The 24310-nt window shown below is 42.2% G+C and overlaps 2 protein-coding genes across 4 annotated transcripts; both read right to left on the bottom strand.

The window, feature by feature from the left end:
* Nucleotides 1-3320: 3320 nt before the first annotated feature.
* Nucleotides 3321-12241, bottom strand: LOC124145187 (nucleolar protein dao-5-like). 2 transcript variants are annotated; one of them, XM_048383974.1, is made up of 8 exons: nucleotides 12116-12241; nucleotides 10642-10697; nucleotides 10342-10434; nucleotides 9020-9893; nucleotides 6923-8902; nucleotides 5555-5599; nucleotides 4993-5079; nucleotides 3321-4219 (listed from the first exon to the last, which is right to left on the bottom strand). In XM_048383974.1, the coding sequence occupies exons 1-8, from the start codon at nucleotides 12218-12220 to the stop codon at nucleotides 4064-4066; spliced, it is 3396 nt and encodes a 1131-aa protein (XP_048239931.1). In that variant the 5' UTR covers nucleotides 12221-12241; the 3' UTR covers nucleotides 3321-4063. The 2 variants fall into 2 exon arrangements, with proteins under 2 accessions (XP_048239931.1, XP_048239932.1); XM_048383975.1 differs by having other exon boundaries at nucleotides 6923-8779.
* A 5894-nt stretch (nucleotides 12242-18135) lies between these two features.
* On the bottom strand, nucleotides 18136-22146 carry LOC124145252 (zinc finger protein 226-like). Of its 2 annotated transcripts, none has more exons than XM_046514994.2 (2): nucleotides 22008-22146; nucleotides 18136-20774 (listed from the first exon to the last, which is right to left on the bottom strand). In XM_046514994.2, exon 2 carries the CDS (start codon nucleotides 20699-20701, stop codon nucleotides 19592-19594), a length of 1110 nt encoding a protein of 369 aa, XP_046370950.1. In that variant the 5' UTR covers nucleotides 20702-20774; nucleotides 22008-22146; the 3' UTR covers nucleotides 18136-19591. The 2 variants fall into 2 exon arrangements, with proteins under 2 accessions (XP_046370950.1, XP_046370949.1); XM_046514993.2 differs by having other exon boundaries at nucleotides 21986-22139.
* Between the last annotated feature and the right edge of the window lie 2164 nt (nucleotides 22147-24310).

The raw sequence follows: 24310 nt of genomic DNA, 5'->3' as shown, positions 1-24310 counted from the left end.
CCCCTACAACCAATATGGTCCCCTTTGTCCAACAAGCACTAGACTGAAAAACCCACATCCACTGTGACCAATAGTCCCCTACAACCAATATGGTCCCCTTTGTCCAACAAGCACTAGACTGAAAAACCCACATCCACTGTGACCAATAGTCCCCTACAACCAATATGGTCCCCCTTGTCCAACAAGCACTAGACTCAACAACCCATATCCAGTGACCAATAGTCCCCTACAACCAATATGGTCCCCTTTGTCCAACAAACACTAGACTCAACAACCCACATCCACTGTGACCAATAGTCCCCTACAACCAATATGGTCCCCCTTGTCCAACAAGCACTAGACTCAACAACCCAGATCCCCTGTGACCAATAGTCCCCTACAACCAATATGGTCCCCTTTGTCCAACAATCACTAGACTCAACAACCCATATCCACTGTGACCAATAGTCCCCTACAACCAATATGGTCCCCCTTGTCCAACAAGCACTAGACTCAACAACCCATATCCACTGTGACCAATAGTCCCCTACAACCAATATGGTCCCCTTTGTCCAACAAACACTAGACTCAACAACCCACATCCACTGTGACCAATAGTCCCCTACAACCAATATGGTCCCCCTTGTCCAACAAGCACTAGACTCAACAACCCATATCCACTGTGACCAATAGTCCCCTACAACCAATATGGTCCCCCTTGTCCAACAAGCACTAGACTCAACAACCCAGATCCCCTGTGACCAATAGTCCCCTACAACCAATATGGTCCCCTTTGTCCAACAAGCACTAGACTCAACAACCCACATCCCCTGTGACCAATAGTCCCCTACAACCAATATGGTCCCCTTTGTCCAACAAGCACTAGACTCAACAACCCACATCCCCTGTGACCAATAGTCCCCTACAACCAATATGGTCCCCCTTGTCCAACAAGCACTAGACTCAACAACCCAGATCCCCTGTGACCAATAGTCCCCTACAACCAATATGGTCCCCTTTGTCCAACAAGCACTAGACTGAAAAACCCACATCCACTGTGACCAATAGTCCCCTACAACCAATATGGTCCCCCTTGTCCAACAAGCACTAGACTCAACAACCCAGATCCCCTGTGACCAATAGTCCCCTGCAACCAATATGGTCCCCCTTGTAAACAAGCACTGGGGCTGGTCTGGAGTTCACGGGAAGCTTAAAAGCTGTGGAGAGCAATTTTTCAGCTGAATCCATGGCCTGTAAATACTAGGCAAGACTGGCAATGCTTCAATCATTTGCTCCCATGTCGGTAGGAACCACGACACTGAGTGACTAAGACAGCACAGGAAAGTCCAACACAATCATCAATAGTCAACAGAATTTATTTCGATTTCTTTTAGCAAAATATAGACATTTCCATGACCCCAAGGTAATCAAACATTGAATATGGTGCATAAATAGGAAACAGTTGCTGGTACAACAGAATCAACTAGTGCATTCAAACAAAAGTCAATCAAATCAATTTCAGGTAAAAGAATTTTACTCAACATAAAATATTGAATGAATAAATGTAGATATCAAGAAATGTTGACAATGTACATGTTCAGACTCCCACAACGTTGTTCAACTTTTAAAGGCTCTCCAAAGTTAAAGAAAAACTTACAACTGCAAGGCGTAAATGCACAAAGTCATTATGTATGAGACTTTTACGAATTTTAGGCACAAATTAAGTTAATCATGTTAATAGCAATGGCAAATATCTGTATTTAACACTGTAACCAGAGCAAATATCTGTATTTAACACTGTAACCAGAGCAAATATCTGTATTTAACACTGTAACCAGAGCAAATATCTTTAAGTAGCACTTACTGCAAACAGCAACAGAACAGTGCCAGATTTTCTGTAAATATGTTACGGAGCATCAAAAGAAGTTAATCATCTGAATCCCATCTCCTTGGCCGAGACGAAAGACATCTGTACCACTACATAGTTCACAAACATATTTACATATACAAAACAAATGACAATATCAAACAATATGATTACAAATATGTTGCACTAAAAAAAAATATGTTAAAGGTGCATGATGTTTGTTGTAACATAAAGTAACTTACTACAAAGGATCTGAACGTGTATTTGATTCTTTTCATATTGACTTGATATCCACAATTTTACTTCTAGTTATCACTCTTCAAACTAAACACTACAAGCTCATTATACAGAGACAATAACAACTCCATGACAAGATCACGTGCCAAATATATCAACGGAAATAGACGTATAGTCTATTTTCAAATGTGTCATCTTACATGGCGTTGTTCGCCCATTTCAAGTTTCGATCAATGTGCAGTCTTTATTATCCTCATACATGGCGTATATGGCAAACAAGTTGAGTCGTTTACCACATCAAGATTACAGACAGTGTGAAACAAGAGCAATACTGACATTGGACAATACGGCTCATACACTACTGCAGATACATGTAATGTCAAAACGTGACCATGATATATTTGAACATACTGTACATAAAGAAACATGTGGTGTACTGAAGAAACAAACATGATTCAGAGGTTTCTATATACCACTCAAAAGAAGTTAAAGAACACTTTTTTCACATGACCACAGTTAACTATTATTGGGTGTTCCCTAACCTCTTTTGAGTAGTATATGTTGTATAAGGACAATGAGCTGTCACATCAACAAATGGAGAGTAAATGAATATGACGATATAATCTGCTTCTTACAATAGATGTGATATTACAGGAACACCGAGAACTAGTTTCACATGCTGTATTCATTTGGAGAATCAAACCCAAGTTTTAGGTGATGAGTTGACACTTCACCACTAGGCTACCCAACCTGCTGACTAAGACTTGAGCCATGAGTGGGTGACTTAGTGCCACACCACTTTCAACAGTGTTTTGGCCATGTGATGCCACTATAGCTTCATAGGGGAATTGAACCCAGCCTTCGGCATGACGAGCTAACACTTTAACTACTAGGCTACCCAACCACCCCGTTGGTCATATGGGGATGGAAAGAGCGGTTAAATGCCTTTTCTTTCACCCATACAACAGCCCAATACTAGTTGTAGGAGTGAGTGTGAGTGAGTTGCGCTAAACGCCGCTTTTAACAGTATTCCAGTTATATCGCGGCGTGTCAGCTTAATGTGGGAGGAAAGCCAGAAGTGATGCAGGTCTCAGACGTTTACCACTTCAGTGAAACTCACGAGCACGGGTATGGTGCTGACAAATCTAGAAACTTAATCGGGGCAAACCGGGATTTGAACCCACAATCATAGGTTTCTGGCGTGCCCAAGGGCCGCAGCTCTCCACAGCGAATCGCGGCGCCTTAGGCGACTGGGCCTGTGCCCCCACCAGATGTAAGACCCATGCAGGGAAGGGTGTGTATATCACTTTGCAGACACCCATGAGAGCAGTGCTGAGTGAGTGAGATAGATGGATTAACAACACTGGAACAGTATTCCAGTTCTGTCACGGCGTGTCAGCTTAATGTCGGAGGTAAGCCCAAAGTGATGCAGGCCTCAGACGTTCACCACTTTGGTGAAATATGATATCCCCCTACACAGCTGGTAACACTGATGAATAATTGTCTCGTAAGACGTCCCATAACTCCCTTGAGTTAGTCTTGATGATTCTTGTGATGGTGATAATTGTTTTAGATTGTAACCTAAGTAGCATCTGCAATTCTGTTCATTCCGAGTTATCCAATGTATCAATGTCGGCATATCCAAACAAACTTTCAGACCATTTCTCCATCTCTATGACAGCGTACAAATATTTACAAATGTCTTCTTTCATGACAGCAACCCCAGCTGAACTTGAGCATATGCTCATGTTGAGACGTCGCTTATACCTTCCAATCCTATCTACCGCCTATCTATTCATTTGGTCACCAAGGCATGATAACCTACATAACTTCAACATAGACATGAACACCTATGTCAATGTTGAACCAGCTCATGTCAGTCCGACTTAATGGATCTACGACTGCAGCTCTGTCATCCTCTGTCATCCTCCGTCATCCTCCGTCGCTCAAATGCCCAGTTAGTCGGTCTTCCCGAGTGTTCTAGTTATCAAACTTGATGGAGTGAACATGCATGTCAATGGCACCTCCTTTGTAACTCCCTCTTTTCTTCTTCGTCTTCTCATGGCGAAAACTTTTCCCTTTTGTGTATTTGAGATCTTTGTTGGCCTTCTCTCCCCATGATCCTCTGGCTCCGCTCTGACAACACATGGTTAAAACAATGGTTAATACTCAACCGTTCCTAGACAAGTTTTGTTTGTTTGTTGTTTTACCCCGCCAACAGCAGTATATAATCTGTATGACGATGGCATGTAAATAAAATCTGGACCATCCATTGATTGATATGATAATGATGAGCAACAATACATAGTCACCAAATCTGACCATCAGATCCATTAAGGCGCTTCTAACCACAACCAGAGATGGCTGGGGACCAATTCTAACGCTGAATCAAGGTATTTGAGTCCTATCATTGCATGTCAATTTGTCTGAGGAAACCCAAAGAGGGCAGGTCATAGATAGTTAAGGAATCAGTGAAACAAACCAAAGATCATAGCCCATGATCAGAGTATCCTGAAAGATATAAGGGATGCAACTCCGCAAACAGCAGTGTAAGACCACTGATTGTCATCCTTAAGTGGCAGTTCAAAAGCTGTAGTATGAATGCAGACAGATTTGACATGGATTTAAACTACAATATTCATTACATATTCCCAACATGAGTTATGTCCCCTTGAAACGATGCCATGAGCTCCTGTTCACCATGTTTCAACTGTGCATAATCATTATAATTACAATTAATCTGACACGTAACTGTACTCTGATCAACCACCTGACCTTATTCTGGAATGTAAATTGCATTTGCTATTTCTTTCACTTCAAAGGTTACGTTCTTCCTTCACTAAAATTCAGACAATATTCCTGTACCTTAGTGCAATATGAAATACAGTAACAAAGGTTTCTGGCATTACCTTCGCTTCAAATGAATTGTTGGCCAGCTTGGGATCCACGGCTACTTCTTCAGCCTTCACCCTCCGGAAGGGCTCACTTGTTCGTCTCTGAAAGAGTACTAAATTTGCTGAACAATATTCAAGAATATCATATTTCCGAAACATATTTGGGGCGTACCAGATTTGAAATCTGTATGTGCATATGTGGGCCCACTGAGACAGCATGGCTGCAGTTTAACAAGGACACCGCACCCAGTATACAGACTCCAAGCCAAACAATCCTTGTCTTATCCCCTTAATAACTAGCACCAGGCAGGGTAACAACAAGTACCATCTTTTAACGTCTTTTGGTATGATGTGGACAGGGATTAAATCAAATAATCTCTGGTGACTAGACCATGTAGGAGGTCAATTCCGACAAGCAAACAGACAGATCACACTATGCGACCAACAAATCCCTGCTTTAGTCTGTATACTCCTGCATCGTCTCATGGTGATCATAGGATGAACATCATATTTACACATGGCGTCTCATAGAACGATGCACAGCTGAACTGAATAGGATCAGTGCTTCTTTACATACCTGGTGCCCTTTCTGCCTTGTATTTTCAGCATCGGGAGAAGATTTCTAGAAAGAAAACAAAAAAATTAGCATTTTTTTCCTGCAATATTCTTGTCAACAGTATTTAGCTATAGTTCTGGACAAGGCAAACCAATGTCCAAAACCATGAGTAACAATCCACACAAAGACCCAAGTCAGAGCCTGACATCTGAAACCGAGTCTGCAAAAGTTTCAAATTCTACATGAATGAACATCTGAAATAACTTGCAAACCAACATTTATGGTAATTACGCAACATTCTGTCAGAATAACAGGCCATAACACTGTTCCTACAGCTGTACCATAACTGTTGATTACCGACTCCCTTCTAGGCTAGATTGAGTGAGTGTGTCAGTGATTGACACTGCCAGTGTCCAGTGAGAGACACTGCCAGTGTCCAGTGAGTGTGTCAGTGAGTGACACTGCCAGTGTCCAGTGAGTGTGTCAGTGAGTGACACTGCCAGTGTCCAGTGAGTGTGTCAGTGAGTGACACTGCCAGTGTCCAGTGAGTGAGGGACAGATTTGGAAAGAGTTTGGTCTAATTGTGTTTGATTTGTTTGTCTGTTGTTTAACGCCTCACTCAGCAATATTCCAGCTATATGACGTGGTCTGTAAATGATCGAGTCGGGACCAGACAATCAAGTGATTGACATCATAGGCATCGATCCACGCATTTGGGAGATTAGACATGCATCATCCATGTCAGCGAGACTGACCACCCGATCACTCTAGTAGCCTCTTGTGGCAAGCATGGGGTTGCTGAAGACCTATTCTACCCGTATCTTCAAGGTTTGAACAGTATATCAGTTACCGTATTCGACATAATAGGCGGCCCTCTCTAATAAGCGCCCATGGCGATATTTGCTAATATATTGGCTAGTGAACATTCCAATTAGCACCCCTTCCGATTGATCAATGTACACAAGACTTATTTATTCGCGTATAATACACACTCGTGTGTTATATGGACCCTTAATTATGGGCAATTAAATTCTGGAAAAATATATATCTCGTATATAAACATTTCAGGCTGTCAGCATAAACCACGAAATTTATCTTTGAACACTGTTTTTTTCACCAAATTAATATTCTAATAAGAGCTCACTATTTCTAATTTTGAGAGCGCCCTGGGCGCTTATTACGTCGAATATGGTATATCACGGAATGGGAAGTAAAGTGCCCAAAGTGAGGCAGCAGGTCATAAGTCATTTGCCACTTTAGTGAAACCCATGACCATTGGTATGGTGTTCATAATGAAAAAAAAAAGGTTCATGATTTTAAATCATGCGATTTGTTTCGAAACATTATGTGAGTGTATTCTTAACAGCAGTACAACAGACGGACACTAACCTTCACTTGATCCGACGCTGTAGACACCCCTGAATCGGAGTTATCAGAGCTCTTCCCATTCACAATGGGAGTATTGGCTTTCGACTTGCCTTTCGACTCCGATTCACTAGAACTGTCCGACTCAGTGCTACTCACATCCTTCAGAGTCTTGGCTGGGGTAGATTTAGGAGTTGGTTTCGCACCTGCTTTAGGTGTCTGTTTCTTACCACTGTCTGTATCACTATCCGAACTATCAGAATCTGAGCTGCTATCCTTCTTTGAAGTCTGCTTAACAGGTGTCTTTGTCACTGAGGTAGAAGCCTTCTGCTTAGGCTTGTCATCGTCACTATCAGAGTCTGAACTAGAACTGGATTCTGACTTTTTGTTGGCAATTTTCTGCATAGGCGTGCTCTTTGCAGCTGGGGTGCCTATTGCTCTCTTCAGATTCTTGCCAGTAGGAGTCTTTTTCACATCATCATCAGAATCTGAGCTAGAATCCGAACTGTCAGAGCTAGAAGCTTGCTTTTTCGGGGACACCTTTGGAGTTGTTTTGACTGGGGTTGCACCCTTAGCTGGCGTTTTCTTTACTACAGCTTTTTTAGTGTCTTCATCTGAACTAGAGTCGGAATCTGAACTGCTGGAATCGGCCTTCTTTTTCGGTGTGCTCTTGGCAGCAGCTGGGCTCTTGGCAGGAGTAGCTGCTTTCTTAACAGCTGCTTTCTTAGTGTCTTCATCGGAGCTAGAATCAGAATCTGAACTGCTAGAAGCTGCCTTCTTTTTCGGTGTGCCCTTGGCAGCAGCTGGGCTCTTGGCAGGAGTAGCTGCTTTCTTAACAGCTGCTTTTTTCGTATCCTCATCCGAGCTAGAATCAGAATCTGAACTGCTAGAAGCTGCCTTCTTTTTCGGTGTGCCCTTGGCAGCAGCTGGGCTCTTGGCAGGAGTAGCTGCTTTCTTAACAGCTGCTTTTTTCGTATCCTCATCAGAGCTAGAATCAGAATCTGAGCTGCTGGAATCCGCCTTCTTTTTCGGTGTGCTCTTGGCAGCAGCTGGGCTCTTGGCAGGAGTAGCTGCTTTCTTAACAGCTGCTTTTTTCGTATCCTCATCAGAGCTAGAATCAGAATCTGAGCTGCTGGAATCCGCCTTCTTTTTCGGTGTGCTCTTGGCAGCAGCTGGGCTCTTGGCAGGAGTAGCTGCTTTCTTAACAGCTGCTTTTTTCGTATCCTCATCAGAGCTAGAATCAGAATCTGAGCTGCTGGAATCCGCCTTCTTTTTCGGTGTGCTCTTGGCAGCAGCTGGGCTCTTGGCAGGAGTAGCTGCTTTCTTAACAGCTGCTTTTTTCGTATCCTCATCAGAGCTAGAATCAGAATCTGAGCTGCTGGAATCCGCCTTCTTTTTCGGTGTGCTCTTGGCAGCAGCTGGGCTCTTGGCAGGAGTAGCTGCTTTCTTAACAGCTGCTTTTTTCGTATCCTCATCAGAGCTAGAATCAGAATCTGAGCTGCTGGAATCCGCCTTCTTTTTCGGTGTGCTCTTGGCAGCAGCTGGGCTCTTGGCAGGAGTAGCTGCTTTCTTAACAGCTGCTTTTTTCGTATCCTCATCCGAGCTAGAATCAGAATCTGAGCTGCTGGAATCCGCCTTCTTTTTCGGTGTGCTCTTGGCAGCAGCTGGGCTCTTGGCAGGAGTAGCTGCTTTCTTAACAGCTGCTTTTTTCGTATCCTCATCAGAGCTAGAATCAGAATCTGAGCTGCTGGAATCCGCCTTCTTTTTCGGTGTGCCCTTGGCAGCAGCTGGGCTCTTGGCGGGAGTAGCTACTTTCTTAACAGCTGCTTTTTTTGTATCCTCATCCGAGCTAGAATCAGAATCTGAGCTGCTGGAATCCGCCTTCTTTTTCGGTGTGCTCTTGGCAGCAGCTGGGCTCTTGGCAGGAGTAGCTGCTTTCTTAACAGCTGCTTTTTTCGTATCCTCATCAGAGCTAGAATCAGAATCTGAGCTGCTGGAATCCGCCTTCTTTTTCGATGTGCCCTTGACAGCAGCTGGGCTCTTGGCAGGAGTAGCTGCTTTCTTAACAGCTGCTTTTTTTGTATCCTCATCAGAGCTAGAATCAGAGCTGCTGGAATCCGCCTTCTTTTTCGGTGTGCCCTTGGCTGCAGCTGGGCTCTTGGCAGGAGTAGCTGCTTTCTTAGCCACTGCTTTCTTCGTATCCTCATCAGAGCTAGAATCAGAATCTGAACTGCTTGAATCCGCCTTCTTTTTCGGTGTGCCCTTGGCAGCAGCTGGGCTCTTGGCAGGAGTAGCTACCTTCTTAACAGCTGCTTTCTTAGTATCCTCATCCGAGCTAGAATCAGAATCTGAGCTGCTGGAATCTTTAGTCTTCTTCACAACTGTAATAGGCTTCTTTCCAGGAGTAGCTTTACTGGCAGCCTTTTTAGGAGCTTCATCTTCAGAGCTGGAATCTGAACTAGAAGACTCAGCTTTTTTGGCCTGAACCTTTTTACCAGGTGTCTGTTTAATTGCAGGCTTTGCTGGTGCCTTCTTTGGAGCATCATCCTCATCAGAACTTGAATCATCTGATGAAGAAGAACCGCCCTTCTTGGGAGGAGCTTTCTTAGCAGCAGTTTTTGAAGCAGGCGCCTTCTTCTGGGCAGGTTTCTTGGGGTCCTCATCTTCATCATCAGAGCTGTCCGAGTCACTACTAGAGCTCTCAGCCTTCTTCACAGGCACCTTCTTTGTCTGCACTGGAGCTGCTGATTTCTTGGCTACAGCTGGCTTTACAGCTTTCTTCTTGTCTCCATTTGAAGTATCGGAATCCGAGTCAGAATCAGAGGTTCCACTGTCCTTCCTTGCTGCCTTGGCAACAGGTTTAGCAGGTGCTTTCTTCTTCTCTTCCTCGGAGCTGCTATCAGAGCTACTGCTCTGGTGTGTCCTCTTGTTGCCTGCCTTAGGGGTACCCTTTGCCGAAGTAGGTGTGGTTGCTTTTTTCTGTGGCTCTGAGTCACTGTGAAAAAATTAAATACATAGTAAGTTTGTTTGTTGTTTAATGCTGTACTCATTCTTGTAAAATGATGGCAATCTGTAAATAATCAAGACTGGATCAGGCAACAGAGTGTTTTACAAGACATGAGCCACCACGCATCAGGGATACAATGACATGCAATCAACCAAGGCTGGCCACCCGATCAATTCAGCCGCCTCTTACAAAGGGACATGTATTATTATCAGGAATCCCCATGGTAGTCAGTACTAATTATTTTGATACAAACATTCATGGCAGTGCCATAAGGAAAACTTACTAAACCCATCTGGGAAATCAAAACCACTGCCAGGATAGTCTGTAACAACTAGGTTTCTGCATTTGTCTAACAATTACTGCTATGGATGACTGTTTCAAGTACTGCTCTGCCTCAACTGTAAATTGTAAATCCTGTCCGCATGTTTTCCCTCACCTGTCGGAGTCAGAATCAGAACTGGAGGAGTCAGGCTTGGCCTTCTTGGCCTGTGGTTCCGCTGTCAGGGACAGCTTCCGCTTGCCATGGTTACTGCAACACAAACCTAACTTGTACCACACAGAAGCAACAAGCAATGGAAAACCAGGTCCCTTAGTACAGAACAAAAATACTCATGATTCACATTCTTCTTGTAAATACACAACATATTTTACGTTTGTCTATAATCTCATTTCAAATAGTGAGAAAAGGGTAATTTAAGGTGTTACAGTATCTACTTGTTATACTTGAAACACTCACTGTTGCCATGATGTATACAGTTCCTCTAATTTGGGCGATCCAGGCACCTCTCCCTTCTGAAAATGTTAAACATTCATCATAAAAACACTGTTATCCCAAGCACCAAAGTGAGTTATACTCTATAGCATGCTGAATTGTTGATTGACAGTATGGGCAATGATACACAATATCCAACCTGTTAATGAACTATAGGCAGGGTTAGAAATGAATTCTTATTTTCACTCTCTCCATCAGAGTTACCCTCTCCATAATGGTAAAAACAAAAAACTAAAATTTTGCTAATCTCAGGCTTGCGGAATTATGTGGGTTTTTTTAGAACATGTATTTTATTACTGGCCAAATGAACATCTACTTTTACCATACTACAATGGATACCATAGCATACAGATTACCATACAAGCGAGATTAACAAGAAACGATACATATCACCAGAAATTAGGAAGTGCATACCCAATGACATTATTGCAATCGTTGTTGTGAATTTATTGTTTCAGTAATAAAGAAAGCCTTTCAATATTTCTTGTGAATATAGGTTGGGTTTTTTAAGTGATATCAACTAATGCCTAGTTAGTAAAGGGAAGTAACCACATTCACGCATTAACGTTAAAATATTGTGGGGGTCGAATGGTTGGCCATCACATGATACTGATGAAATGTACCAACAATAGGAACAATATTCAACTAATTGATTTCATGCATTTTCATCATGTTTATAAATAAAATATTGTTAAAAACATTGTTTGGCAATCCTTCTTTATTAGACCACCTTGGGGAAAAAATGAGTAAAGAGTGCTACTGCGAGAATGATCATTGCCACACAAAAAATATGAGAAAGAACATCACAAACATGTTATAAAACACCTTCAAATGTAGGCACGTTTCTTATATCTGATCAAATAAGGGGGCTCATAGGGGTGCGCAACTTCATTGGATCATAGTGGCGAGTAACTTAGAAGATGTATCGTTGGATCATAGGTTTTTCGAACATCATATGTTTTAGACGGCCAACTAGCCCAACTAGGGTGTGGCGTCACGCAGACATTGTAAATAATCAGACGATGGCCTGTTTTGAATATAAAGTCGTATCCTTTAAGTGAGTGAAATGTTTTACAGTTGTTCTTGTGATTAGCGAGAAAACTATGTTTTTTAGGCATCCGGAAACCCATAACACGGGGATGACTTAGATCAATAGATGATTAATTCCAAACGGACAATATCCATTGTTTAATTAATGACTTTATAGTACCACAATCAAGTACTCTTTTTTCTTTTCACCGTCCCATCACAATACATCAACGTCAGACTTGGCAAAATACAATACAACATAACAAAACAGAAAACCCATTGCCAGTGAAAGAAAGGCAAACACCAGCCACGTGCTTTAAAAACCACGTGGTCCACGTTGTGTTTTGATATGTATTCTAAGATTCAACACATAGGCATTGTATCAAACAAAAAATATGATAATGCTTACAATCTTGAATTTCTTCTGGAAATATGTCGCAGCATCTTTGCACGACTGCTTTAGAAAGTCGTAAACTATAGATTGCAATGCCGCTTTCTCATCTGCTTGCGCCATGATTGTAAAATGTGAAACTCTAATACCGGAAGTTCAATTTCATTTACCGGGAGAGACCAATATTTTGTTTGCATGGGTAGAACACATTTTTGAAACATTAATATGACCTACCAAACATGGTCACGAGCATTCAATAAATCACCAAACTTTTCCTTCCAGGAAAGAGTAGTAATTTTCATAAATCTGATTTACTGATTGTAATTATTTGATAATTATTTGATAAAACCTATTTTTCCGGAATTTACAATGCATCAAGCACAATTATCTGCCCCTTAATGTGTGAGCATCAAGCTCCTTCCCAGCGCGTGACACCTTCGTTACACTCTCGGTAACATTGCGATAGGGCTCGGCGTGAGGGCTATTGCTGTGAGGAGTTTGTGGTGGTTTGCTCGCTGGCGTTATGACTGAGTGGTGGCGCCTCTATTTAAACATCTCTCTGGAAGAAGTTTGTCTCATCTTGCAATCAGGCTGAATCCATTGCTCACGTGTTACTGAAATGTCAAGACCACGCCCCGCCCGTCCTCGGTTAAAACAAGAATTGCAGTTAGATCTGCTATTTGTCATAGATCTCCTAAAGCCAAGAGATGCAATAGCAAAGGCCAAACTAACTCTATTTCTGAGAGATGGTCAGCTTCTCGAACCTATATAAACAGAGCAGCCAAAGAAAAGAATGAAATTATATCAATATACGAAAATAGAAATCATATCAATACAAAAACAGAAATTTTGTGAATACCAAAATCACAATAGATATGTGTACCCTACTCACACACATGAGGACCGCCTCCGTGGTCTAATGGTAGAGCGTCCGCCCGGAGAGCGGAAGGTCCGGGGTTCGATCCCCAGCCGCATAAAAGACGGTAAAAGACGGTACTTGTTGTTACCCTGTCTGGCGCTCGGCATTAAGGGGCTATAACAAGGACTGGTCGGCTCGGAGTCAGTATACTGTGTCTGAGTGAGGTATTCATGTTAAACTGCGGCATGGTATCTCAGTGTGCTAGCACTATAAATCGGCATCAGTCCGGACTAGTACAAGCAGACACACACACACACACACACACACACACATTCACGTGCATGCACGTCGCTATGTAAGTGCAATAATCTTGGACGCGACGTTAAACCCCATTTCACCTCACCTCACCTCACACACATATGAGTCCCTAAGAGGGACAGGTCAGCCGAAATTACTAAGGCAGAAGGCGACCTCTTAAACACTTAATGCAACAACAACAACAGAAGTTTGTGTGGACTAGCCCGCGCGACACCGCTGGCGAGACTCTTAGGGGTATGTTATCATCAAAGCCAGTACCAGCTGGTCCTAGGTTTGATGAACCCTTCAAACTGACTGTTTACGCTAGCAGCACTGAAACGGAAGGGGTCGTTGTCGGCAAGGGTACTACAGATAAGTACCCTAGTACCCTTTCTGTATACAGAATACAGAAAAGTACCCGGTACCCTAAACGGCGGACGAGACCATATTTCTCACCCCAAAACCGAAACCGGTTCATGACGGGCTCATGCTGGATAATCCGGCGCACCGCGGAATATAAGGGTACTGTACGAACGTCTTTGTTGTTTATTTTGTTTGTTGTTTAACGCCGCACTCAGCAATGTTCCAGCTATATTACGACGGTCTGTAAATCATCGAATCTGGACAAGATATTACAGTGACTGACATCATGAGCATCGATATATGCATAGGGATACGATGACATGCATCAACCAAGTCAGCGAACCTGACCACCCGATCCCGTTAGTCGCCTCCTACAACAATCATGGGTTGCTGAAGATCAATTCTAGCCTGAATCTTCACGGGGTTTGACCTTATGTACTTTACTGTGCGTCTTGTTCATACAAGATATAGAAATCTATCGGAAACAGGGGCACGGGTGGCCAAGTCGCCTAAGGCGCCACAATTCGCTGTGCAAAGTTGCGTCCCTTGGGCACGTCAGAAATCTATGACTGTGGGTTCGAATCCCGGTTCGCCCCGATTATGTTTCTAGGTTTGTCAGCACCATACCCGTGCTTATGGGTTTCACCGAAGTGGTAAACGTCTGAGACCTGCATCACTTCGGGCTTCCCTCCCAAATTAAGCTGACACGCCGTGATATAACTGGAATACTGTTAAAAGCGGCGTTATTCCCAACTCACTCACTCACCACTAGAAATATATATGACTCCATGGCGGCCATATTGGAGTTGTGTGGCCCCCATATCTTAAAGGGGCACTGATCTATAGCAATTCCCCGGGACTTCGTGGTTTTTGCCTTTGTTGTTTCCCCCCTGTGAGTGCCCGGATAATATCCCAGAAGTCTGGACTAGTTCGCGACCTGTGCTGGGCCAACAGAAAGCGCATTTGTCGCTTTTATTGATAGTATTAGTAACACGAAGTCACTTGCTTGGTATTGTGTGATTTTCGTTCGCACTATTTTGACTTGTAACACAAACTAAATATTTCACCTGAGCATTGCTTATTCTATCGTGTGTAAAATGACTAAAAGTTCACTTAGCAATTTATCAAATAAATATTCATTAATCTGTCCATTTATTTTATTATGATAACGAATTCCAAACAATTTTATTTTAATTTTATCACCCAGTGACTGAAAATGATAGTGGCTTTAAATCATTAGTCTATTTAAGCCCCTTTGCACGTCTTAATAATTTTTAATCAATCTGATATATACATGGACAGATTGATCATTCAATTTGTAAAATGACCGAATTATTATATACTTCAGTGTGAAAGACTGAGTGTCCCGAAGTTTAGAAAACTGATATTTTCATTGCAGTGAACATAACAGTTGATATTTCACTGCAGTGAACATAACACTTGATATTTCACTGCTGTGAACATAACACTTAGACGGAACTATTGTCATAAAAGAGTGACCTCCCCTCAAATTGTCCCCCTTTATCGTAAGTGTCTGGCCCCTACAAAAACTGATGACTTCCTTTTTTACGTTAGTTCCACGTTGACAAGGCAAAATAATGACCATTTATTGAGTTAATATCGCTTCGTGCCTTTTGTTATTCTCCTGAAAATGTTTCGATATAAACTGTAAATTTCTCATTTAACTCGTCAATGGAAACTCTTCGTTTCGCAAAACGCCATTTTTGTTACTTGACCAGCGAGTATTCTTTCCCTTCCAACAGTGGTCTCGTAGTTTTCAAGAATATGTTTTGTTAAAGTTGATTTTGTATATAATTACATCTATATGTATGATACATAATTTTTGTGACGTTACTCTTGTTTATATTTTTTTAGATTTTGCAAACACGAAACTACGTTTCTGTAGTCGCAAATACAAGGGGTAGTGAACCGTAGGGAAAATTTACGTTTCAAGGTTTTACATTTGCAACGAAATCATTTAATTTTACAGTAGCCAGCTACAAAAAAAGCGTATAATCAACAGGATATTACATGAGTCGGGTGGAACGCCCCCGTGGCGTGGTAGAGTGTCCGCCCGGGGAGCGGAAGGTCTGGGGGTTCGATCCCCGGCCGCGTCATACCAAAAGACGTTAAAAGATAGTACTTGTTGCTACCCTGCCTGGCGCTCGGCATTAAAGGGTTAAAACAAGGACTGGTCGGCTCGGAGTCAGTATACTGTGTCTGAGAGGGGTATTCATGTTAACTGTGGCATGGTATCTCAGAGGGCTAGCACTATATATCGGCATCAGTACGGACTAGTACAAGCAGCCACACACGTACGTGCAGGTGTTGTTTAACACCGCATTCAGCAATATTCCAGCTATATGACGGCGGTCTGTAAATAGTCGTGTCCGGACCAGACAATCCAGTGATTGACCTCATGAGCATCGATCCACGCAATTTGGATGCAATGACATGCATCAACCAAGTCACCGCGAGTCGCCTCTTACGACAAGCATAGTCGCCTTTTATGCCAAGCGTGGGCTGCTGAAGACACATTATAACCCGGATCTTCAGGGGTCGTAAAATATATTTAAACTATTTATAACATATGGTAGTAATGGAATGTTACCTTCTTCACTTTAGAATAAGTTCCACGTGAAGGCAGTATCATGAATGGGAGGCAGCTCAGAAAACGATTAAAAATACATAGTAACATGTATGTCCTAGATATGGTTTATTTGATTGATTTGGTAGTCATGTCCGAACTAGTATTATGACACAATGTGTCATGAAGTCACGTTTCAACTTTGTGTCTGGTTCCATTCCATACGAAGTGATGTCTGTTCTTCTGACTCTAATGCCCGTGTCTTTCTCTTGATAACATGCATCCCTCCTTTCCAATCACCTCAGTGAAGAAGCATGGTCCAAAATCTCTTTAGACTTTCTTTGAACATTTCACGCAACATCCGTTTATTAATAAAGTTTTTTTAATATCTTTTGCTGAATGCTTTGGCCACCAACACCTGGAGCCTTGACAAAGATAAAAGAATAATTTGTGTCATGAAGGTCAACAAATTCCCTGATGAATTCACCACTCGCTTCACCCTTCATGGCACCAATGGTTGTATGTCCAAGGACCAAAAGAAGTGGGTGTTCTTTTGGAACATTTTGGAAAAGGGGTCTTCAAGGAGTCTATCTACGGTAGATAACAGTTGATAAAAGTCACTGTCCGTGTCTGTCATGAACAATTTTAACTTCTCACCATATCTTTTTACCATATCATCGTATAATGGAAGGATGAAAACATGTGTTTGGTGTGTTTTAGAATATACTCTTTCCAGTGAGTGAGTGAGTTGGGTTTAATGCCGCTTTTAACAGTATTCTAGTTATGTCAAGGTGTGTCAGCTTAATGTGGGAGGAAAGCCCAAAGGGCTGCAGGTCTGAGACGTTTACCACTTCGGTGAAACCTACGAGCACGGGTATGGTGCTGACAAACCTAGAGACATAATTGGGGTGAACCGGGACTCGTACCTACAATCATACTCTTTCCAAATTAACCAAATGTTTCTTAGCCTTTCTTATATAGTGATCAGTTCTATTTGCGGATTCTTTCTAAAATTTTGACTGCTGTCTATACTCTGCATTTTTCACTAGGTTATGGAGAATACTGTGGCTTCTCTGTGTTGTAGTATTGAAGTCAATGAAGGGTTTCACACATATCCTCTGTGAAAATCTAAAGACTAATGTAAGTAAAATTTAAAAGGGAAACAATGCTCCAACTCTCAGTCGTCTACCTGGCACCATTTTAATTAGCCTGCATAATCTCTGTTTGAGTGATGAAGTCAATGAAGGGTTTCACCCATTTTCTCTGCTCAGCTCTTCCTGGGTTACGTGTATATAGCTCTCTAACATTCCTGGCCATATTCCGAATAAGGTTATGTGACTAGATGACATAGTGCCTCATCTAAATCCCCATACCTCTAGTGCTGTTGTCGTTTCTACCACTAACGTTAGAAGACTTTACAACTGCAAGTCATGAAATGGAGTGCTAACTGAGTTGTTGCACTACAAGATACTGTTACTGACATGAATGGACAGCTTGAGTTATGTAATGGCGTCGACGTGTGACCACAGAGTGGAGGAAGAGCATCAGTGGTCATTTTGTTTGACTGCAGTGTGTTGCTAAATGCCCCACACTCAGCAGCAGGTGTACATGTGGTTATGAGCTTTTCAAGGATTGCTCATTCGTTTATCCGGAGACAGACATAATTCCAACGCCACCTCACTTTATGGCTGTGGTGGCACAGACACAGTGGTTTAAATATGTTTGGAATAACCCTGTGGCATGAGCGAGATGGACCACATCATCCTGCCCTATTTCAGAGAATAATATTCAACTATTTGACAAGTTTAAAAAAAAGTATTTAACCCATTGATATTTGGTGGAAGTGCCATCTTGATTGACAGGATTGACAGGAATGAGCCAAACCTCCCACAGTTCACAAAACGTTGAAAGGAAACACAAAACAATTCTGCAGACTGTTACTATTCAGTTTATTGAAATAGTACATGTTCAACATAGTTGTAACCACTGGGTGTCATACCTACAGGGTCACAGCTGGAACAGGATGGCAACGCCTATAAAGGGTGGACCTAATTTGAACAGAGTGGACATGGCTACAAAGGCCTGAGTAAAACAGGCTTGGTGAAGAGGTTAGGAAAGGATGGACACGGCAGAATGGACACTGCTAGATAAGGAACACCTATGAGACATGATTAGAACAGGGTAGACACAAATAGAACAGGAAGGACGAGTCTTGTACAAGGTGGTTTTGGCTAGAAGGGACACACCTAAAACAGGCTGGGCGAAGAGGTTGGGAAAGGATGGACACGGCAGAATGGACACTGCTAGATAAGGAACACCTATGAGACATGATTAGAACAGGGTAGACACAAATAGAACAGGAAGGACGAGTCTTGTACAAGGTGGTCTTGGCTAGAAGGGACACACCTAAAACAGGGTGGTGATAGAGGTTGGAAAAGGATGGACACAACTACAAGAGGGTGGACATGGCTACAACAGAATGGACTCGGCTACACTAGGGTGGGCATAGATACAACAAGATGAACACTGTTACAACAGGGTGGACATGGCTACAATATGTCCAACAGGATGGACACAGCTCCAACATGTTCAACAGGAATGACACAACTACAAGAGGGTGGACATGGATAGAACCGGTTGGACAGAAACAGTATGAACAGAGCTACAACAGGATGGACACTGTTACGACAGGATGGACACGGCTAGTAAAGGAAGAACATGGCTACAACAGTGTGGACAGAGCTACAACAGGATGGACACTGTTACAACAGGATGGACACAGCTAGTAAAGGAAAAACATGGCTACAACAGTGTGGACACAGCTACAACATGTTTAACAGGGTGCACAAAGCTACAATATACAACAGGATGGACACCGCTAGTAAAGGAAGAACATGGCTACAACAGGATGGACACAGCAACAACATGTTTAACAGGGTGCACAAAGCTACAATATACAACAGGATGGACACAAATACAACAAGGACCAGCTACGACAGAATGGACGTAACTAAAAAAGGATGGTCATGGCTACAAGAAGATGGACATGTCTAGAACATAATGGTACACTTATATAGCACATACTTTCATGTGCAAAGCATGTTCAAAGAGCACAAAATTGTGGAGATAAAAATAATCCTACAGAAAATGCACAATGTAGAACTATGGATTGAATGTAGCTTAGAAGAGATGCGCTTTGTCTGAACAATGTCAATGAGAGACATGCAGGTGCAATATGTATGGCATTATTGGATCAATGGACACTTTGAGGTATATGGTCCTAACACAGAATAGGTTCTTCTCAATCTTCTATGCTCCTAGAGGTTTATAGGGTAGTCAGCCTTGCAACTTCGATTTCTAGGAATAGGTTCTTCTATGCTCCCTGAGGTTATTGGGTGGTCAGTCTTGTCATTTTTGACTTCTTGGATTCTGACACAGAGTGGGTGTTTCTGTGGGCCCTCAGCTGATGAGGTAGGGTGAATCTTTTGTCACACAGCTCACAGGCATGTGCTCTCACCCCTTGGTGGCTTTTCTCATGCGCAGAAAGATGATGTTTCAAACTAAACTTTTTCCCACAAATATTACACAAAAACTTCTTCTCCCCATGGGATTTCATGTGAATATACATGGCATTTGCTTTCACCATCTTCTGACATACTTTACATTCAGTACTAACTTTCTCTGCTTCCATATGAATTGCAGAATGACGTTGCAACAAAATATTTTTTTTAAATGTTTTACCACACACAGTACATAAATAAGGTCTCTCATCTGAATGTACTGCGTCGGCATGGACACGGACGGACCAACGTTCTATAAACCGAGCATCACAAAGTATACACTTGTATGGCCTCTCATCAATTCTGTAGTCCTCTCCAACGTGATATTTCTTTGCATGCCTCACCTCACTTCCAGGAGATGGAAAGTAGTATCTATTGCAATCATTACATCTTATTTTCCGTTTTCTCTCGTGTACACCAAACACATGTCGTGTCAAATGGTTTGACCTCTTAAATGCACTCGTACAGAGCTTGCACTTATGTGGCCTGTCTGTGGAGTGGGTGCACATATGGATCTGCAAACCCCTACGCTGAGAAAACTTCTGTCCACAAACTTCGCATGGAAAGTTACACTCTCCTGTGTGTATATTCATATGTTCCTTCACGGCATATGGGGCTCTGAACCCTTTCTCACATACCATACATTTGTGACGTAGTTCACGACTCCTCAGAACTCTTGTGTGTACAGTCATATGATCTTTAAGGTCATGGCCACGGTTGAACTCCCTCTCACATTCTATATATTTGTCACATTCACGTTTTATCTCAACTTGACCAGGCTTCTTCCCCGCAATATTACCAACTGGCGCTGGTAAATGTGCTGCATTGTTCTTGGTGGGGAGGTGCCGAACCTGCATCTCTGAAGACAGACTCAGTGTCATCTGGTGTTCGTCGGAACCAGCAGCAGAAGATAATGTTCCATTGTCTTTGCAATTCATACCTTAAACCTCACGCTCTGTCGTCAATGTCAGCACCTGTTCTGGTGGTCATCTGTTGGCTTCCCTGTGTGTTCTGAAATTCAATGTAGAACATCACTTAGCAAACTTTATGTAACAACAAAATAACTTGTGGCTGGTTGTCTGGGAGTCTCTGCAACTGTTGGTACCAATGCTCTAGTAATACTGAAATATAGGTATTGTTTGCTTCAAATTAAAAAGACAATCTTTGAACCTTCCATGCAACATCTGTTTATTATTAAACATTTCTTACATCTTTTCACACTTAAAACACTTTTCGCCAACAACACCTGGAATCTTGTCAATAGTTAAAGAATAATATGTGTCATGATTGCCAACAAATTCACTTCATCATGTTCATCATGGCACCAATGGTTTTATGTCCAAGCATCAAACAAAGTGGGTGGTCTTTTGGAACATTTGATATGTCAAAGAGATTAACTCACAGGGAGGGGGCACGGGTGGCCCAGTCGTCTTAGGCGCCACGATTTGCTGTGCAGAAACTTATGATTGTGGGTTCAAATGACGGTTCGCCCCGATTATGTTTCTAGGTTTGTCAGCACCATACCCGTGCTCGTGGGTTTCACTGAAGTGGTAAACGTCTCAAACCTGCATCACTTCGGGCTTTCCTCCCATATTAAGCTGACAGTGACACGCTGCGATATAACTGGAATACTGTTAAAATCGGCGTTAAACCCAACTCACTAACTCACAGGGGCCATGAAGAAGTCTATGTACAGTAGGTAACATTTGATAATTTTTAAGACACTGTCCTTGTTTGTCATGAACAATTATAACTTCTCACCCTATTTTTTTACCATATCATCGTATTAATGGAAGGATGAAAACATGTGTTTTGAGTGTATTCCTGTGGGTACCCGGGTCCTACTCAGTACCCACCCGACCCGGGTACCCGAGTTACCCGTCCCAGCCCTAATCACTATCCTGCTTCAGGGGCCTGTGCCTCGGATGCAAGCGGCTGTAAAGCTTTAAAAGGACATTTTGGAGGTACCGTTGTTTTCATGACCATCCAAACAGGGGCAGATAAGTTGCCTGTCACCATAAAATATACGCTGTATTCTGACCAAAAAACACCCATAATGTAGGCCTATATGATATACTGTAGTGTAGTAAATACGCGCGGCAGTTTTCGGAGAAAGACTTCCGTTCGTATCCCCCCGCCAAAAGTTATACAGATAAGTACGCATTCCCGTTCCAACCTTTTAGGTATATATTTTTGAGGGGTGATACGGGCGGAAGTCTTACCCTTTTCGACATCAATGCTTACGGGGCCTTGACTTTTCCCTCAGTAGCCAGTAGATAACCCAGAGTAAACGCACAACTGCAGCGAGCAGAAGTTTAAAATCAGTCCACAATTTTGTAAAACCCGACCACAGCGATAATGCCAAGCTCCTCACAGCGATAGCCCGTTCGCGGAGCTCTCTATACTACCACCGAGTGTGTAGCGAAGGTGTCACGCGCTGGGAAGGAGCTTGCAACAAATGCTTCTGGTTAACATTAAAAAGTACGGAGATCTATCATGCGGAATATGATTTAGTATATTTTCTTTAGGGAATACACTCCATATGCAATATATGATCCTTTTATATTTATCCATGTTCGATCCCGAATAGGTAACTCACATTAAATGTTTTAGTAAAAAATGGAAACATCTTGAGAGTTTGTTTTTCATTTTGTACTTGTCGAATATTCTTACACTCATTATGTGCGGCAGTTCCATTCAATGTTAATGTTTCTGCAGGATATTTTTTTCATAATTTATATTAGCATGAAATTGAAAAAACAAACTGTAATCCAATACTTTTTAAAGGAAAATGCTGAAATTAGGATGTGTATCTACATGACTTTGTGGTTACAACAGTATTACAGTATCACAGAATTGCCCACATTACACGAGTAATAACACTAACTTAACTGAGGCAAGCGTGTCCACTTGCCTATATCAAAGCCACAGGAATATTGGTCAGTAAATAAAATATATACCCCCTATAGGTAAGTCTATAGGGGGTATATATTTTTATTTACTGACCAGTAAATAAAATATATACCCCCAAATGTAAGTAGACTTACATATAGGGGTTATATATTTTTATTTACTGACCAATAACGAGTTCCTGTGTTGTCTTCTCAGTCGCGATTTTGGAAAAGACATAATTCAGAGTATGTGCTTAGCCTTGTGTTTTGAACCGCGCGGCACTGAACAAAAGAATAGGCTGCGTATATGAGAAGATAGAACCACACACCTGTACCTACACCACGTTATACGGATCTAATAAAGTCTTATGACGTCATTCCTTTATCATTTGGCACCAATGACGTCAAATTGCAAGGGGCATAAGCCATGGTGTGTTTATTAGAGAAATAGGATTCTCGGTAAATATGAAAAAATATTAATCATTTTCATGAATAAAATCAATTAGATACTAAGTAGTGATATTTGTATTGTTTCGCCTCTGAAACTACTATACTGAGTATACTAGATAAGTACTTTTCATGATGAAAAAGTACAAGAAAAATAAAACGAATGTTATATTTGGGATATAGAGAATGTCACCCGAGTATCTTTTGATAGCAAATATATCAACGCGAGTTGATAAAAGTGGAAACACTTCGAGGCTTTCCGAGGAATTTTTCCACTTTTATCAACAAGTGTTGATATATTTGCTATCAAAAGACACGAGGGTGAGATTTTATTTATCATCCAACATCATTCTTTCAACTTTTTTCTGTTTGTAGACAGTGATACGCAGTGTCTTATGTGTAAAAAATACTGCTAACAGCTTCAGTAGCAGAGCCGTTAGTGATGTCATTTGATTGTGACGTCATGGTAACCAATGTGATGCAATTTCATGCAATTTAATCTCACACAAGCGATATCACCTGTGGGAGCCAGTTTGTATTTATTTTCTTCTTCTATTTCATGAGAGGGCACGGGTAGCCCAGTCGTCTAAGACGCCGTAATTCGCTGAGCAAAGTAGCGTCCCTTTGACACGCCAGCGTTGCAGGACTCAGACGTTTACCACTTTGGTGAAACCCACGAGTATGAAGCTGACAAACCGAAAAACATAATCGGGGCGAACCTAGATTTTAACCCACGATGTTAGGTTTCTGGCCTGCCCGATGGGCGCAACTCTGCACAACCAGTTGCGGCGCCTAAGATTTGTTTGTTTGTCCGCACTTAGCCATATTCCAGCTATATGGCCGCGGTCTGTAAGTAATCGAGTCTGGACCAGACAATCCAGTGATCGACACCATGAGCATCGATCCATCCAATTGGGATACGATGACATGCATCAACCATGTCAGCGAGCCTGACCACCCGATCCCGTTAGTCGCCTCTTACAACAAGCATAGTCGCCTTTTGCGGCAATTCACGGGTTGTGCCCATGTGGGGAATCGAACCCGGACATTCGGCGTGACGATCGAACGCTTTAACCACCACAAGGCTACCCCCGCCCCTCATTATTCTCTGAACCATTGGATACTTGAAACTGAACTGGAATATAGTGATGAACCCAGAAATTTGGTCTCTTTAAAATTGGCTCACAATTATATACATTCTAAGGGACC

Source organism: Haliotis rufescens, unplaced genomic scaffold (assembly GCF_023055435.1).
Source record: "Haliotis rufescens isolate VD_foot unplaced genomic scaffold, xgHalRufe1.0.p SCAF_5, whole genome shotgun sequence".
Classification (NCBI taxonomy): domain Eukaryota; kingdom Metazoa; phylum Mollusca; class Gastropoda; order Lepetellida; family Haliotidae; genus Haliotis; species Haliotis rufescens.
Note: the sequence above shows the minus strand (reverse complement) of the source record. Positions and strands in the feature narration are given on the sequence as shown.

Bases quoted from the DNA above. Each gene is read 5' to 3' on its own strand.
- LOC124145187 (XM_048383974.1), bottom strand. From the start codon at position 12,220: ATGGCGCAAGCAGATGAGAAAGCGGCATTGCAATCTATAGTTTACGAC. The intron at 9,894-10,341 runs GTGAGGGAAAAC...ATTTTTTCACAG, and splicing joins TCTGATTCTGACTCCGACAG to TGACTCAGAGCCACAGAAAA. The intron at 8,903-9,019 runs GCGGATTCCAGC...TCGAAAAAGAAG, and splicing joins AGGGCACACCGAAAAAGAAG to GCGGATTCCAGCAGCTCAGA.
- LOC124145252 (XM_046514994.2), bottom strand. From the start codon at position 20,701: ATGAATTGCAAAGACAATGGAACATTATCTTCTGCTGCTGGTTCCGAC.